Raw genomic sequence first — 14,805 nt, 5'->3', positions numbered from 1 at the left:
TCGCCAAAGAATTCTTAATCCAAGGCATAATTGTATTTGCTTACCGATTGGTTTACTGTGTGACAGATTTCCTTCCAGTAATCATTAAATTAAAATAGTGAATTCACTTGTATTTATATTGAAATTACTTTCTACATTATTCAATTTTTATTTCATTATTCAGCTGAATGGCAGTCAGATGGTGGTGTACTGCTGATGGGGTATGAAATGTACAGAATGTTAGCACTGAGAAAAATGCCCAAGATACCAATCAAGAAGTATAGACGCTTAAGGAAACAAGAAAATCCTGTTGAACCAGAGACTCCAGAACAGATTAAAAAATTTATGGATCGTATGTATCACTCATATTGTTTTTTATTGCGTAAAATTATATGTTATGCTTTTGGTTAAAATCTATGTGGTAAAGTTTTCTTCTATTACACTAAATTCTCAATTAGTTGAACATGTACCTGCCAACAAGAAACTGAGTTATTATTAAAACTCATTGAAAAATTCTTGATTTCAGAGGGGAAAAGAATTTGTTAAAATGTAGTATTTACAATTCTGTATTAGTAAAAATATTAAACTACAGGAGATGTGTGAATAAATCAACAATGATGAATTATTTTAATGCAATCATATTTATTTATTCAGGGAGAATGTCTGAGACATACATTTCTGAAAAGGCAGAAACTTCAAAATTTTTTATTTTTTATTCACATTTGAAGAGCCTTCAGATGTGTTATATTTACATGTTACAGTTTGGATAGATATAAAATTTTGAAAACGGATGATCAAAAAAATTAGTCATCAAAAAAGACTAACAGGATGTGTGTGGGTGGCGGAAAATTTCTAGTAAAAAAATAATTTGCCTCAGGTTTTGTGTAAATAGTGTTCCTATTTATAAAATTGTTGGTAGAGTATTTTGAGGGATGCTATATACTCTTTGACTTCAAATGTTTTCTTAAGATTTGGGTTTCTTTTTGTTTGATAGTTTTCCCTCTTAAATCTAAAACTTTTAACTCGGGGTTCCTAGCGACCTAGAAAGTCAGGGAAACAAAATATATATATTCAGGAAAAATATAAAATATTTCTCAATAGTCAAGGAAATATACGAAATATTTGATTAAAGTCAGGGAAAAGTTCTTGTAAAGGGAAAAACCAAACTTGAAAAAAAAATTCAGAATTTGTGGAAGGTTAAAATTTTTAAATTATATTTCTTTCTTTTGGAGCTTTAGTTAGGAAAAGTCAAGAAAATTTTTGTGTTTTGGTCAGGGAAATGATCAGGCAAATTTTGCTGCATACAATCATGATTTGTGCTGACAATTGATCACTTCATGAACTAGCAGAAGGAAAGTGATTTTGACATGGAGCAAAATATTTGCAAACATGGATGTCCAATTTGATTGATCAGTTGTTATCTAAAAAAGCTGGGGGGGGGGAATGGAGTAAAGTTAAAAGGCTAGAAGTGAAGAGATAATCAAATTGGTTATCTTGAACCTGCAGTTCTTTGTACAAATACAACGCCACAACAGGCAAATTGCCCAACGAGGTGGCTGACTTAAGAACATCATGGATCCCCGAGCCATTTTTTGGAGGCCCTACCTACTACTGCTACACCACACATGCACCCCGCGGAACCCCCAACGAATCGGTACATACGTGTACGTGTAGTGAAACCTGACGTGAAGTTTTTTGTTTCTCTGTAATGCTTGTTATGTGTAGTGCTGCCATCTGCCACCAATTTTTCAAACTATGAGTGAAGTGTTATGATTGAATGATTTATCGTTGTAGGACTGTTGCTCTCTGTGGCGAGACTTTTTAACGGGGAGATCGGCTTGCATTTGCGCCTTGAAGTTGGGAACCACAGAAAACCAACTTCAGCCGACCACCACTGTGGTGTTCAAACCCGGATCCTCGCATCGCGAGTCCGTCACTATAACCACTCGACCACCTTTGCTTGAATAATGTTTGCTTTATTCATCTTGTAAAAAACTTTTGAATTAACAGGGTTCATACGGGTCAGGGAAAACCTTGAAAAGTCAGGGAAAAATTTTTTACTAAAAAAATGTCAGGGAAAAATTTTTTACTAAAAAAATGTCAGGGAAAATGGCCCATTTTTGTTCTAAAATCTGGAAATTTTAGACAATGACCTGGAAAATCGTCATGACTGTCGTCTAATCGGATAAAAAGATTCATCAGGAAAAAAAAATAAATAACAGAAAAAAATTTCCCTCCAGAGAAAGGGAATTCCGATAACATCGTAAATATTGATAATCCGTAAAATATCGCAATGCATCACAAAAACTATAGGTTCTGGCAAGGAGGAACAAAGATTTCGTAAGTCAGTGTAGAAAAGCATGTTGCTGCGACCTTATCGTAACTCTTTCTAGCGTTTCAGAAACATTGTAACTACACATCGTAGAAAGCCGTGGGTACAAATCTCAGTTGCAATAATTTCATAAGTTGACTTCAGTTAGCAATGGCGGATGATGCATGTGTATATTCTGATTTCTACATGGATAAATATTTTTATTTGAAAACAATTGAGTTGTAAGAAAACTTTTTTCATTCTTGTGTGGGCGGATAAAAACCTGAATCTTCAGTAGGCTGATTGAATCAAAGCAGTCTAAAATGACCCTTATAAAGTGTGGTGCCAGCTTTGTGCGGCAAAATTCTCAACTTGGGCAATATGGGCAGATGAGTTATTCAGAGCCATGCCAAACATGTGAAATCAAAGGACCTAAGTGAACAACCCCCAATTGCTAAACTTCTCGGTTATAGCGCTTATGCAAATTTAAGCCAACTGTAAAGAATTGCGATGCAGTGAAACCAACAACATCTTTGACTAATTATGTAACTAAGAAAACAGTAAAGGCTTAAATCTTGTGGGTAGTGTCGTCTTAACGCATGGGCCCACTCGGGCCTCAAGAGAAGAGGGACCTCACAGAAATGGAAACTAATTGAAATTTTTGAGAATTTTCCAGGTAGGGCCTCAGAAAAATTAATTGGCCTGAGGGGCCCATGATGCTCTTAAGACAGCCCTGCCTGTGGGCCATGAAATTGCAGACAAGGAAAATCTTTCATTACTTAATTGTGTTTCATTTTTCCATCAGGCATATTTGAAAAGCATAAATGAGTGTGAAATTTTTTTCATGATTATGATGTCATTATGATATTGTAATTAGCATTATAAATTTTATATAATTATTATTATTTTTTTTTTTATTAATTTATATCTTTTTTTAATTTTAAAAATCTTGGAATTTTGGAAAATTTAGCTGGAAAAGGTCAGGGAAATTTTTTTACAAAAAAGTATGAAACCTGATTAAAGGAAAATTTTGATGCTAAAATAATATTGAATGTTCTGGATTCATGTGAAAACTTTGACTTGAATAGATATTTTGACTTAGAGATGTGAGGCAACGATATTCTCCTGAATGTGAAATTTGGAGAATAATCAAGAATATTCTTTTTTCTTTTTGAATTAAATTCATTTTTAATTTCCAGAAACATTTAAAACAACATAATTTTTCGTTTCATTTCCTCGCTGTCCTTCTCATTATACATGAATCCAACGTTTTTTGACTTCGTCATTATAATTTTACTTTTAAGTGCAATAGTTAATTACAATTGGAGAGATAGCTCTTTTTAGTATAGATAATAAAAATGCCCTATTAACTACTGCTTTCACTACAAAGAATTACTTGTTTTCAACATACATACACTAAGAAGTAGGTATAACGTCAACCACACTTTTAGTGTCACTTCTAATATAAGGTCAGTTTTGCAGTTAAGGTTAGTTTTCAAAGTCTGTTCTTTCTATATAAATTTCATGTTAGTCTTGTTAACAAATAACCTCTCTTGTGAACTCATTTCTATCTCTAGCGGTGATGTTATACCAAGGTCTGACTTTGGCATCACAAGATGCCCCCTCCCATATAAAAGAGGACCGTGTTAGGCCCATGTGCCCAAGGATGGATCTTTTGTTTTTTAGTTGTTCATCCCATATATTTACTATGCAGAGTCCAAGCTCAAGGATATTTTTGCTACACAAATTTTTCATATTTTAATACCCTAGGCCTATTTAGCAATGGCAAAGTCACCAACACCTACATGTAACTAATTGATCATTCGCTGTACAATCTTCATAAAGGATATTACAGTCGAGAAAAGTTCTCCACTTGATATTACCACCACCAAATATTTAGAGTTGCAGCTGACCGATCTCTGTGTGTTGTGCCTTATTTCATGACATTTTTGTCAAAGTAGCCACTTCAGAGATCATGCAGAAGATTGAAAGAGAAATTTTGTTGAAACCTGTAACTCTTAATGCCTTGGTCGTATCATTTGCCTCTCTGTGAAGTAGATATATTAAGCAAGTATTGAAATTGTATTCAAAAACTTAATTGTTTTATCTTTATTGGACAGATTCAGTATTAGAAACATTATTTCTGATTTGCTGCTTGTATGATCTTCAAGTGCTGACAGATTCTTCACAATCTGATGCTTTCAAAAGTTTTTTTTTTTTAAATCATTTTTTCATCGGTGAGAACTTTGAATTGAATGAAGAAATAAATATTTAGGGAACGTGAATAAATATTGTTTTATATCATAAAGGGTCTCAACTTGTTTGTTTTCACTTATATTCGGTATTTCATTATCTTGGCTATAAAAATAGCATGTTAGTTCAAAATCATGCCCAAATAAACAAGTAAAAAATAAGTCACCCACACTAACTTTCAGTTGAGTTGAATTCAAAAATTGCTGTTGTAGTAATTAACAATGCCCACTAGCCGGACAATTTTCCATTATTCCCTAAAATTATGTAGAAGGGGTAACCAAATGTTTTCTCAAAAGATCATAGTAAACAGAAAGCTTTTCCACCAAACTTTTCGAAGTTGGAAGTATTTTTTAACATTTGTGTTTAGCGGAATCTCTCAAATGAAATTGGTGATCTAAGGAGTCCCAAATGTGTGGCAAAATGTTTGAACGAACCCCTATGAAGCTAGAACATAGTCTATAGAACTACCTAGAACTATTTTTTTCTGCTGTTCATTATTTTTTGTTGAACTGCTCTAATGAAGTCTTATGGACCCTTAAGGGTTGCAAAGATTACTAGTTGGGGGAAACACTGCTTCAGTGATGTTAAAAGAAATTTCAGCGATTCACTAGTCAATAAAAAAAATTCACTCTGAAATTAATGTATAAAAATAATTGTTAAGGACTTCGAAAAATATTTTCTTCTTTGAGTCCTATTGACCTGAACATAACAAAGATAAAAACTTCAAAATTGAGACAGATAAAAATAAAATAATTCAATAACACATCAGTCTTATAAAGTTAAGGTAGTAACTGATAAAGTCAGGAAAAAATCATAAAAATTCATTGGCAAACTCAATAAACAAGGCAAACAAAGTGGGTCAAATTGGTCTGAAGCGTGCAGCAGGGTAGAAACTACAAATGGGCTGTGGTGGGTTGCAAACTATAATTTCCCCAAACAAATGGTAGTCACCTTGTAGTTCTTTCTAGTTTCCCTTTGAAATTTACAGGAAACTTATCTAGATTGATATTATTGAATATACCTATACGTTTTATGCATTGGTATTCCAAGAAAACTTATTGCCTTATCAAACCTGATTAATTTTATATTAATGTACACGTGTGTGTTGCATGTGCCACCATTATTGGTTTATTGAGTTTTACAATAGCCTGTATTTTACTATTTCTTGATATGTATGTTGTCTTACATCAAGGCATCAATAAGATTATTTTAATTTTTTTTTCTCAGAAATGTATGAACATATTGTTATACCAGGTCCAGATCTAGTAATATGTGATGAAGGACATCGCATAAAAAATAGTTTGGCTAGTACTTCAATGGCTTTGAAAAGCATTAAAACCAGGTAGGAAATAATTATACTATTTTAATTAGTCATGTGACATGTAGTTATGTAAAGTCTAGGTTCCAATCTCAGCAACAGGCATGTTATGATAACTATTCAGAATCAACTTAAAATTTTGATCACCTGGTTCCAGGGTTCCCAAACTGTGCTCTGCTAAGGATTGCTGATTAAATGCCAGATTTTTTTTTTATACCTTGATATGATTGAATGGAGCACAGGGAAAATATGAAATAGATTTATTTCAGGTAAAACACTTGTTGGTACTCCGCGGCCTACCTTTAATCTCTACCATTTTCAGTTATGTGAATATATTTTTATATTTTTTGAAATAATTCCTATTGTATAGGAAGTGCATTTCTAAATTTTTTCCAATCACTTATACTACATTATAGAGCTGATAACTGATACAATGTTGTTCTGAGTGTCTTTCAGCTTATGAACCACTGCTTTTGCTTCTTCAAATCCCTTGCCATTTTCTCAGGTTTTTTTTCTTTTTTTTGCCCTGGAGGAATGGATGGGTGAGTAACAACAGAAAAGAACAATTTCAATGCGTAGCCACCCTACATTCAGAATCTGATCCAATTTTTTTTTTGGAGACAAAATGGATCTCTTAAGAAAGAGATGGGCACTCATTGTTGTGGGTGACCGTAATCTCCCAGCATGAATCATTTAAATTTTCGTGAACTGCACTTTTAGCTGATCTTTTCCTGCATGACTGATTCACCAGACTCTTTCACCTACATTGCAGTTTGTAGTACCAGTGTGAGTAACATTTGTTACAGTGTTGCTAACTTAATTTTTTTGCAACCAAATCTAGTCTTTTTGTAGAGCCATTTAGTTGCTAGTGGGAAATATAGACTTGTTAAAAATTTTCCTGCGCAATTGTAGTCTAGTTTTATTTCTCCAAAAATGTGGATCCTTCTCAAATGCCTATGTAATTCTGCATGCTGGTGCAGGGTGTCTACCATTACAGAAAAGTCATGGAAGTCCCGAAAAAGTCTCAAAATTTGTGTGGAAGTCATGGCCAACAAGAAATGGATTTTTTTATGATTCTCCAGAGATCTTTTTTCAATTTCCCCCCCCCCCCTAAAATCTAGGTTTTAGTAAAGCTGTAGCATTCAACATTTTTTCCTTTTCTCTCAGGTTTTTTTTCTTTTTTTGCCCTGGAGGAATGGATAGGTGAGTAACAACAGAAAAGAACAATTTCAATGCATAGCCACCCTACATTGGGGCAGACATTATATGGATGGGGCAAAAATGCTATTTAGCCTGAATGAACAAAAAAGAACTTTTCTTTCTTTGCTTGTCCAGAACCTTTCAACGGGGCTGCGGCCCTGTCAACTTCATCCTTGTGGGGGCCAGATGAAAAGGCACCAATTTTTTTCCTGTGGAGGAAGAAAGTTGTTTTTTTAATTATCAATTATATATATTATATTAGTTTTAATCACATCTATCTTTACCGACTAGCTATAGTGAATGACGAAATCGCACTGTATATGCATGTGACCGAACGAGAGAGTTCAAGAAAAGACAAATATCTGACTCTTTCACCAGAAATTGTGTTGCGATGCAACATTGAGGCTGAATTTTAAGAAATACTACAGTGTTTTTAAATGTGTTCATTGCAGCTCTTAGGAGTATTGTGGCAAGCTGAAAATATTGATTTATGCTTTGAAGTGGTTCTTTTATATGGGAAAATATCTGCCAAACTTTTTGGGGAGCCACCGTTGAACCATGAATTAGGCAAGGGAGGCAGCTGACAAAAGATAACCATTGGAATACTGTGATAAGCTTGCAATCTTGACAGACATCTAAACATGACGATGGAGCAAATAACAAGCGTCTGATATCGGACTTCGAAAAATTTTAAATCTGCCCTTCGGAAGGGCCCTTGTTTGGTCTAGTGCTGCCAAACCGGACCACGAGTAGTTTGTTTCATTTTTACTTATTTTTTCCCATTGACCATGCATATGGCCATGTCTTCCAATCAAGAAAAAGAAATCAACCATGCAGCAGAATTCCAAAAATTGAGAACCACTGGTCTAGTGACCCCACATCCTGCAGTAGGGCCCTCTAAGCTGAGATCTTTGGTGGGCTCAGGCCTGATTTTTCACGGGGGCCCCCGTATTATGAATTTATAGTGTGAAAAAAAATTGAGAATTATCTCGGGTCCCAAGGCTGGAACCCTGTCAAGCCCCCTATTGTGCTTCCCTGCAAATTGGAAAATTGACTGGACTACGTTTTTACCCTAAAACTACAGTTTCGGCTCTCGTATATAAGAAACATTTCTTCTCATTTTTTTTATTTTACCTGTGCCGATATGTTTTGTCTGTGTGTTGTAATACAGTCATTGAAAAAATGGGCTCATTCGTGCACATTCTATTTAAACACAGTTTTCTTCTGATGCACATCCATCTGGCGATGCTCGCCGATTCTGACACCGATGGACCAAACTGCTCGATCACTTACACCTCGCTCTGTTCAATGTTGTTTGGCTCTTTTGCTCTGTTTTGAGCCCATTATTGGTATGCATCGCAATGTACCATGGCTGTTTTGCACACGACTTATTATCAATTGTGTGTTCAGTAGTATTGCATTTGCAGGATGCGTTTTCAACATGCGTGGACGTGCCCGCAGAGCTTGTTTTGGAAAGTCGTCCGAGGTGCCGCAGAAACTCTGATACGGCAAAAACATTGATGGCGGGTGAGTCTAGGGTTGCAAACGTCTGTATATACAACCCGCAAAGGTATATGCAGGGATGGATTGCATTGAATATTCATGATCTACTTGAAGGCTTAGGCGATCCCTCAAAGTTGGTTGAATTCATGGGGGGGGGGGGGAGAGAGATACAGAAATACAATTCCCTCCGGAGAATTTATGCAGTGATACAAAGTGAGAGACGAATAGAACAGAGTTTCCATGAATAACAATTAGTGTATTAATTGAAGTATAATTAGCCTGTTGAAAGTTTTAGTTACAAAGGAACAGTTATATTTTAACTATCGTGCCACATCAAGTTCAGATATTGCAACATCAGTCTACCCCATAACCACCATTACAGGTGCAGATCAGTAGAAAGCATGCTCATATATACACATTAGTGACAGGTCACGTTGTAGCGACTTTACTGGGAGAGTGTTAGATCATCAGGAAGAGATCACTGGCAGCTTCTGTGTTTTCAACTGCTGGACCCCGACATCATTCGTACTGGGCCACGAGTGATTGGCCGTTTTCTTTTTCCCCGTTCATTTTCCATTAGTCGTATGTTTGACCGGGCCTTTTACTTATAAAAGTAATTGAAACCAGGCCACAGGCTTTCAAAAGTTGAGAATCACTGCTGTAGAGGACCAGGATGAAGGAGAGCAACAAGGACAGACAACAGTGGTGATGATGATAAAGGTCTGGCCCAGCCGTATTGTACCACTGCGCAAGTGAATCAACAGGGATTAAAATCGGAGATGACGCAGGTTTTTGGAATTTGAAATACGGACGCACTATGTTTACACCATCAAGCTGGAGAGAGTGTGACATCAGCGGTCTTCTGCTTGGCAGTGCTGAGAACGTCGTCCGCAACATCATTGTCTGAAGATCACGTGACTCTGCGAAAACATACACAATCCCAGTTATTTTCTTATGGCATAAATAGGAGTTTAAAACAATAAATGGAAGAAATAATTTCAGCATCGATGAGATAATTCCAAAATTAATGAAAGATAATTTCAGTATTAATGGAAGATAATTTCAGTATTAATGGAAGATAATTCTGGCATTGATAAAATTCCAAAAATTAATGAAAGCATTAATTTTAGCACTAATGAAAGACAATTCCAGAATTAATGAAATAGATATTTTCAGTTCCAAAATAAATGAAAGTGATAATTACAGCATTAATGAAAGATAATTCTGGAAATGAAAGATAATTCCATAATTAATGAAAGAATTTCAACATTGATGAAAGTGATAGTTCCAAAATTAATAAAAGCAATAATTCCAAAATTAATAAAAGCGATAATTCCAAAATTAATAAAAGCCAGCATTAATAAAAGAAAAATTCTAGTTTTAATGAGAGAGATAATTTCAGTTCCAAAATATAAATGAAAGCAATAATTACAATATTAACAAAAGATAATTCCATAATTACAATATTAATAAAAGATAATTCTGTAATTAATGAAAGATATAATTCTGTAATAAATGAGAGAATTTCAGCATTAATAAAAGAAATAATTTCAGCATTAATGATAGAAATAATTAATAAAGGAAATAATTACAGAATTAATGAAGGAAAATTCCAGCATTAATGAAAGATAATTCTAGCATTAATGAAAGATAATTCGGCATTAATTCAGAAGTAAGGAGTCCAGATCAGACGCATCTCGACTGCATCAAATCCAGGATGTCCTTTCAGATAAAAGTGCTGAAAGCTTTGTTTCTAAAAGAAGCATTGAAACTTCTCAATGGCTTTCTGACATTATTTCAAAAAGAGGAGCCCCTCATACACATTTTGTATGACGAGCTAGGAGCTCTCGTTAGAAAAATTATGGCACGTTTCCTGAGATCTGACGTTTTTCAATATCTAAACATATTCAGAATATCAGAATTGCTGAGCTCCAAAATGCTGCTATAGAAAGCAGTGAGAACTGGAGGAAAAATTTGGTGGTTGGTGCTGAAATAGAATCCAATCTTGCTGAGCTGGGGATGTTCTCAAGAAAAAATGTCTATTAGATGAAGAGAAGATCGGTGAAATGCATTTAACTCCTCCAGAAGTAGTCCGCCAATCACGCCCAACGTAAAGCGCTGTTGTGAGCCATATTGTGCTCTGTAGGAAAACAGTCGTACTGCTTTTCTTATTGGTGAATGGACGGCATGTCGCACTGAGTGATTCACGTTGCGTGCGGCACAGAAAACCTGCTTCTTGGAAAACCTGGCGTTAGAGGCCCGAGCCACATCTGGTTTTACAGGAGAGGGAGTGGAGGGGTAAGACGAGCCGATCAGCCGGTAGCTGAACCCACGTTTTTTTAAACTTCAGAAAATAATTTGGATATCATTATGTTATGGGTCATTCAAGTATTACGTAGGCATCGATGGGGGGAGGGGGGAGTTCCTATTTGCTGACTTTTGATGATAGGGGGGGGGTGATGCTTACGTCATCAACCACCCTTTATAAAAATATGGCGTCTTACTCTGTGAGCGAAAAATGAGTAAAACTTTTCGCTAGTTTGTGGGCACCTGAAATAACATTCTACCTATTGAGTCCCCTACAGAGCCATTTTATTGATTTCTAAATGATTAGCAGATCCAAGTGATTTGGAAATGTGTCGCGGGCCTCTTAAATGGTCTGGACCTGTGCCGTGCATCATACAAGTGATCCATGATTATGCCGCGGATAACTTGAGTGATGTAGAGCCGTACTGGTGGCAGCAATAATGCTCTAAAACTGTACCATGTGTCATTCAGGAATCTCTAAATGTGCCACGGATTGTTTAAATGGTCTGGAATTGTGCCATATGTCACTTAAGCGATCTGTAAATGTGCCACTTGGTACATTTTTACCAAATTAGGTTTGAGAGGGACAGGCCACATCATAACCCCGGGCCACATTTAGTCCGCACAGGCCAAGTGTTTACCACGGGTCAAGGGTTACCGAGAGCTTAGAGGTAGAATCGCATTGAATTTCTTAAGAAATTTTGAGTTCATATCCTTCAAAACATTGAAATTATCAGAAATAATAGATATATTCTTTGGAAATTTTAATTCTTTTAAAAAATATTTTGTACATTAAAAAAATACATTTTCGATCGTCAGGGAGGGGGGTGAAATTACCACGAGTCACCCATCCCAGATCCCCCACGTACGTCTCTGATTCCACCAGTATGCATTAGGAGGTAGGGGGCAGAGCGCTGGTGAACTTTTGCTGACGGGGGAGGGTCAGAGTTGTGCTGACTTTTTCTGACAAGCGGGGAGGGCGTCAAAAATGGCTAAACATTTGCTGACGTAATTCTTGAACGGCCCCTTATACAACATAAACGGCATACATGTGCTCAACCCATGGCCTAAATATGGCATGCCTCAAGTGGCCCCGGTACACTTACAGATCGATTAAGTGGCTCGCGGCACCTTCTTACCTCATTGAAATGACCTGCGGCATATTCCAGATCACTCAAGTGGCTCCTGGTGCATTCCCAGATTACTTGAGTGATCCGCGGCACATTTACAGATCACACTTATAACCTGCGGCGCTGTTCTAGATCACTTAATTAAGTGGCCCGCAACACGTTTTCAAATCACTGAAGTAGCCCCGCACTTTTCAAAAGGTTCAGTTAAGTTGAAATGTGCTGCGAGTCATTCAGGGGGTCTGAGAGTTGCTGCGGGCCATTTGAGTCATCTGGAAATGTGCCGCAAGTCGCTTGGATGATCTGAAAGCAGCGGGCCACTTGATAGGCCTGGAATTGTGTCAAGAGCACCACTAAAATAATCTATAAAAAATGTATTGAGCCACTCTCTAAGTGCTAATGCATCGCAGACCATTAGGTGATCTGTGTGCTGTGAGCCACTCAAGTGATCTCGAAGCGTGCCGCTCAAATGATCTGTAAATGTGCCTCCAGCCACTTACAGTAATTTGCAACTGAACTATGTGCCACTTAAGTGAACTGGGTGTTTGCTGCAGGTCACTCGAGTGATTTGGAAATGTGCTTGGGGTCACTTAGGTGATGTGGATATATGCTGTTGGCAGCTATATATTGCGAATGATCTGCAAATGTGCCGCAAGCCACTGAAGTAATCTGGAAATGTGTCCCACTTAAATGATTTGATGATCGTTCATGGGGCACTTGTGTGGTTTTGTTATTCATCCTGGGCCACATAAGATGACGAGGGTCATGGGTTAGCATGTTTGTTTTAAGGCATACTAGGTTCATGCCTTTCCTATTGAGGACTGTCATCATCGTGGAAAAAAAAAACCAGACATTCATAAACATGTGCAGTTCATTCTAATCATTGTATGTTTCGGATGTAATGTAACTCCAGGAGGTGTTACATCAAGGGTGTTCAACGTTCAGTAGAGTGTGGGCCATTTCATTGATTTTGAAATGTGTCATGGTCATTTAAGCTGACCTGTAAATGCCTGGGTCAATTGAGTGCTCTGAAACTGTGCCGCGTTGATCAGTAAATTTTCTGCGGGTCACCTAAATGATTTGGGAATATGCCGCAGCACACTGAAAGAATGTGGAACTGTGGCGCAGGTTACTTGAGTGATCTTCAAAAGTTTCATAGTGCAATGCAAGAAAGTTGCATTCCCGGTTCATTTTTAATGATTTCGTGACCCATTATTACACCACAGACGACAAGAATGAATTAACACATTTTTCCTTTTTAAAACATTTATTTGAACATTCTGAAATCAGATCGCACACAAATAGTATTTCATTCAAAACTTGGTTATAAATATTAGATTTTTCTTTAAAGTTCTTTTAGCAACAGTTTCTAGAAAAAATTTCGGTCTCACCAATTACATTGCGTCGGACCACCGGCACATACGATTCAATTGAGAGGTTCATCCCAACCATCACTCTATGATGTCACCACAGCATCAGGCAACCAACGGCAACTCAGGCGAACTTCAGTGTTAGTCGAGTCGATGTATTCCAATTCGATCAGTAATATAGCAGCCATGTGAAGAAATCTGAACGGCCACCATTAGCACATGATGTCGGTAGAAGCGATCGGCAACTAGGCAGAGCCGTGCCTAAGTTCGCTACTCAATCAGCGGTTCATGATGATGCAAAGGGCGATGTCCGGTGCGCACCTGAGCCGGCGAAACACCTTAGTAACAGCAGTTCAGTGCATTTATGACTTGGTATGTTTGCGTTGTTTCCACCGTACCGCCGCTATTTAAATTGACCATTCCCAGCATCCCCTGCTTCACCATCGAATCAGGACGTGCGATCTTCTGCTGTAGAAAAGTAACATAATGAAAGGCAAGTGCTATTTGCATAACTATTCAGAATAAAAATACAATTATAACACGAAATCCGGCAATACTGATATGCAAACAATGGCGGCCGATCAGCGAAAATCCACAGCGGACCGGCCCCCTGAGGTGAATTAAAGGTAAATAAAGATTTCAAATTGACTAGATCTAGGACTACTCCACAAGGGCTCCAAGGCAATGTTACAATGGGTCAATTGAGTGCTCTGGAAGTGTGACGCGGTGATCTCTAAATATGCTGCAAAATATTTAATGATCAGGGAATGTGCCGTGGGTCACTTGAATGATGTGTAAATGTACCTCGGTCACTTTAGTAGTCTGGAACCCTGCCGTGAGTCATTTAAATGTTGGTGAACAGTGTCGCAGAGGTCACTCAAGTGATCTAGGAATGTGCCACAGCTCACTTAAGTGAAGTGGAACAGCAGCTTGGGTAACTTGAGTAATCTGGAACTGTGCCGTGGTGATCTGTGAATGTGATGCGAGCCACTTGAATGACCTGAAACTGTGCTGAAGGGTCTCTTGAACGATCTAGAAGTGTATCGCTTAGTTAATTTTTACAAAATTAAGTTTGAAAATTTGTGCCACAACAGATGACTCTGGGGACACATTCGTCCCGTGGACAATGGGTTAAGCATGCATGTGCTACATTTCTTTGGCACCTAAATAGTTTTTTTCCTTTCTTCAAAAAGCACAGGGGGGAAAATGGATCAAGATCATTAAGTGGACTTTTCAAATAACAGTAGAAATTTGATTAATTTCTCTTTAGTTTTGCTATTTGCATTGTCTTTGATCCAACATTCTGTAGAAATGAAAGGTTTTTTAAATTCGTTAGAGAGAGAGAACTTTCTTAAAATATCAATATATAATACTATAATTAAAATATATATAAGGTATGAATCTCAATGGCACATTTTTAAATGCCACGATAATTCG

The 14,805-nt window shown here is 37.1% G+C and overlaps 1 protein-coding gene across 2 annotated transcripts in view; it reads left to right on the top strand.

Annotated features, from left to right (window-relative positions):
- Positions 1-14,805, top strand: part of LOC149080208 (uncharacterized) — a 202,286-nt gene that overhangs the window by 79,856 nt on the left and 107,625 nt on the right. For both annotated transcript variants that reach the window (XM_089239257.1, XM_089239256.1), the window contains exons 9-10: positions 164-331; positions 5,771-5,885. In XM_089239257.1, the coding sequence (XP_089095383.1) occupies positions 164-331; positions 5,771-5,885 (283 nt within the window). The remainder of the gene's footprint in view (positions 1-163; positions 332-5,770; positions 5,886-14,805) is intronic.

Source organism: Pholcus phalangioides, unplaced genomic scaffold, assembly GCF_987345545.1.
Source record: "Pholcus phalangioides strain wild (caught in Gottingen) unplaced genomic scaffold, Ppha-v1.0 ptg000011l_1, whole genome shotgun sequence".
Taxonomy (NCBI): domain Eukaryota; kingdom Metazoa; phylum Arthropoda; class Arachnida; order Araneae; family Pholcidae; genus Pholcus; species Pholcus phalangioides.
This window is presented reverse-complemented; position numbering and strand designations above follow the sequence as displayed.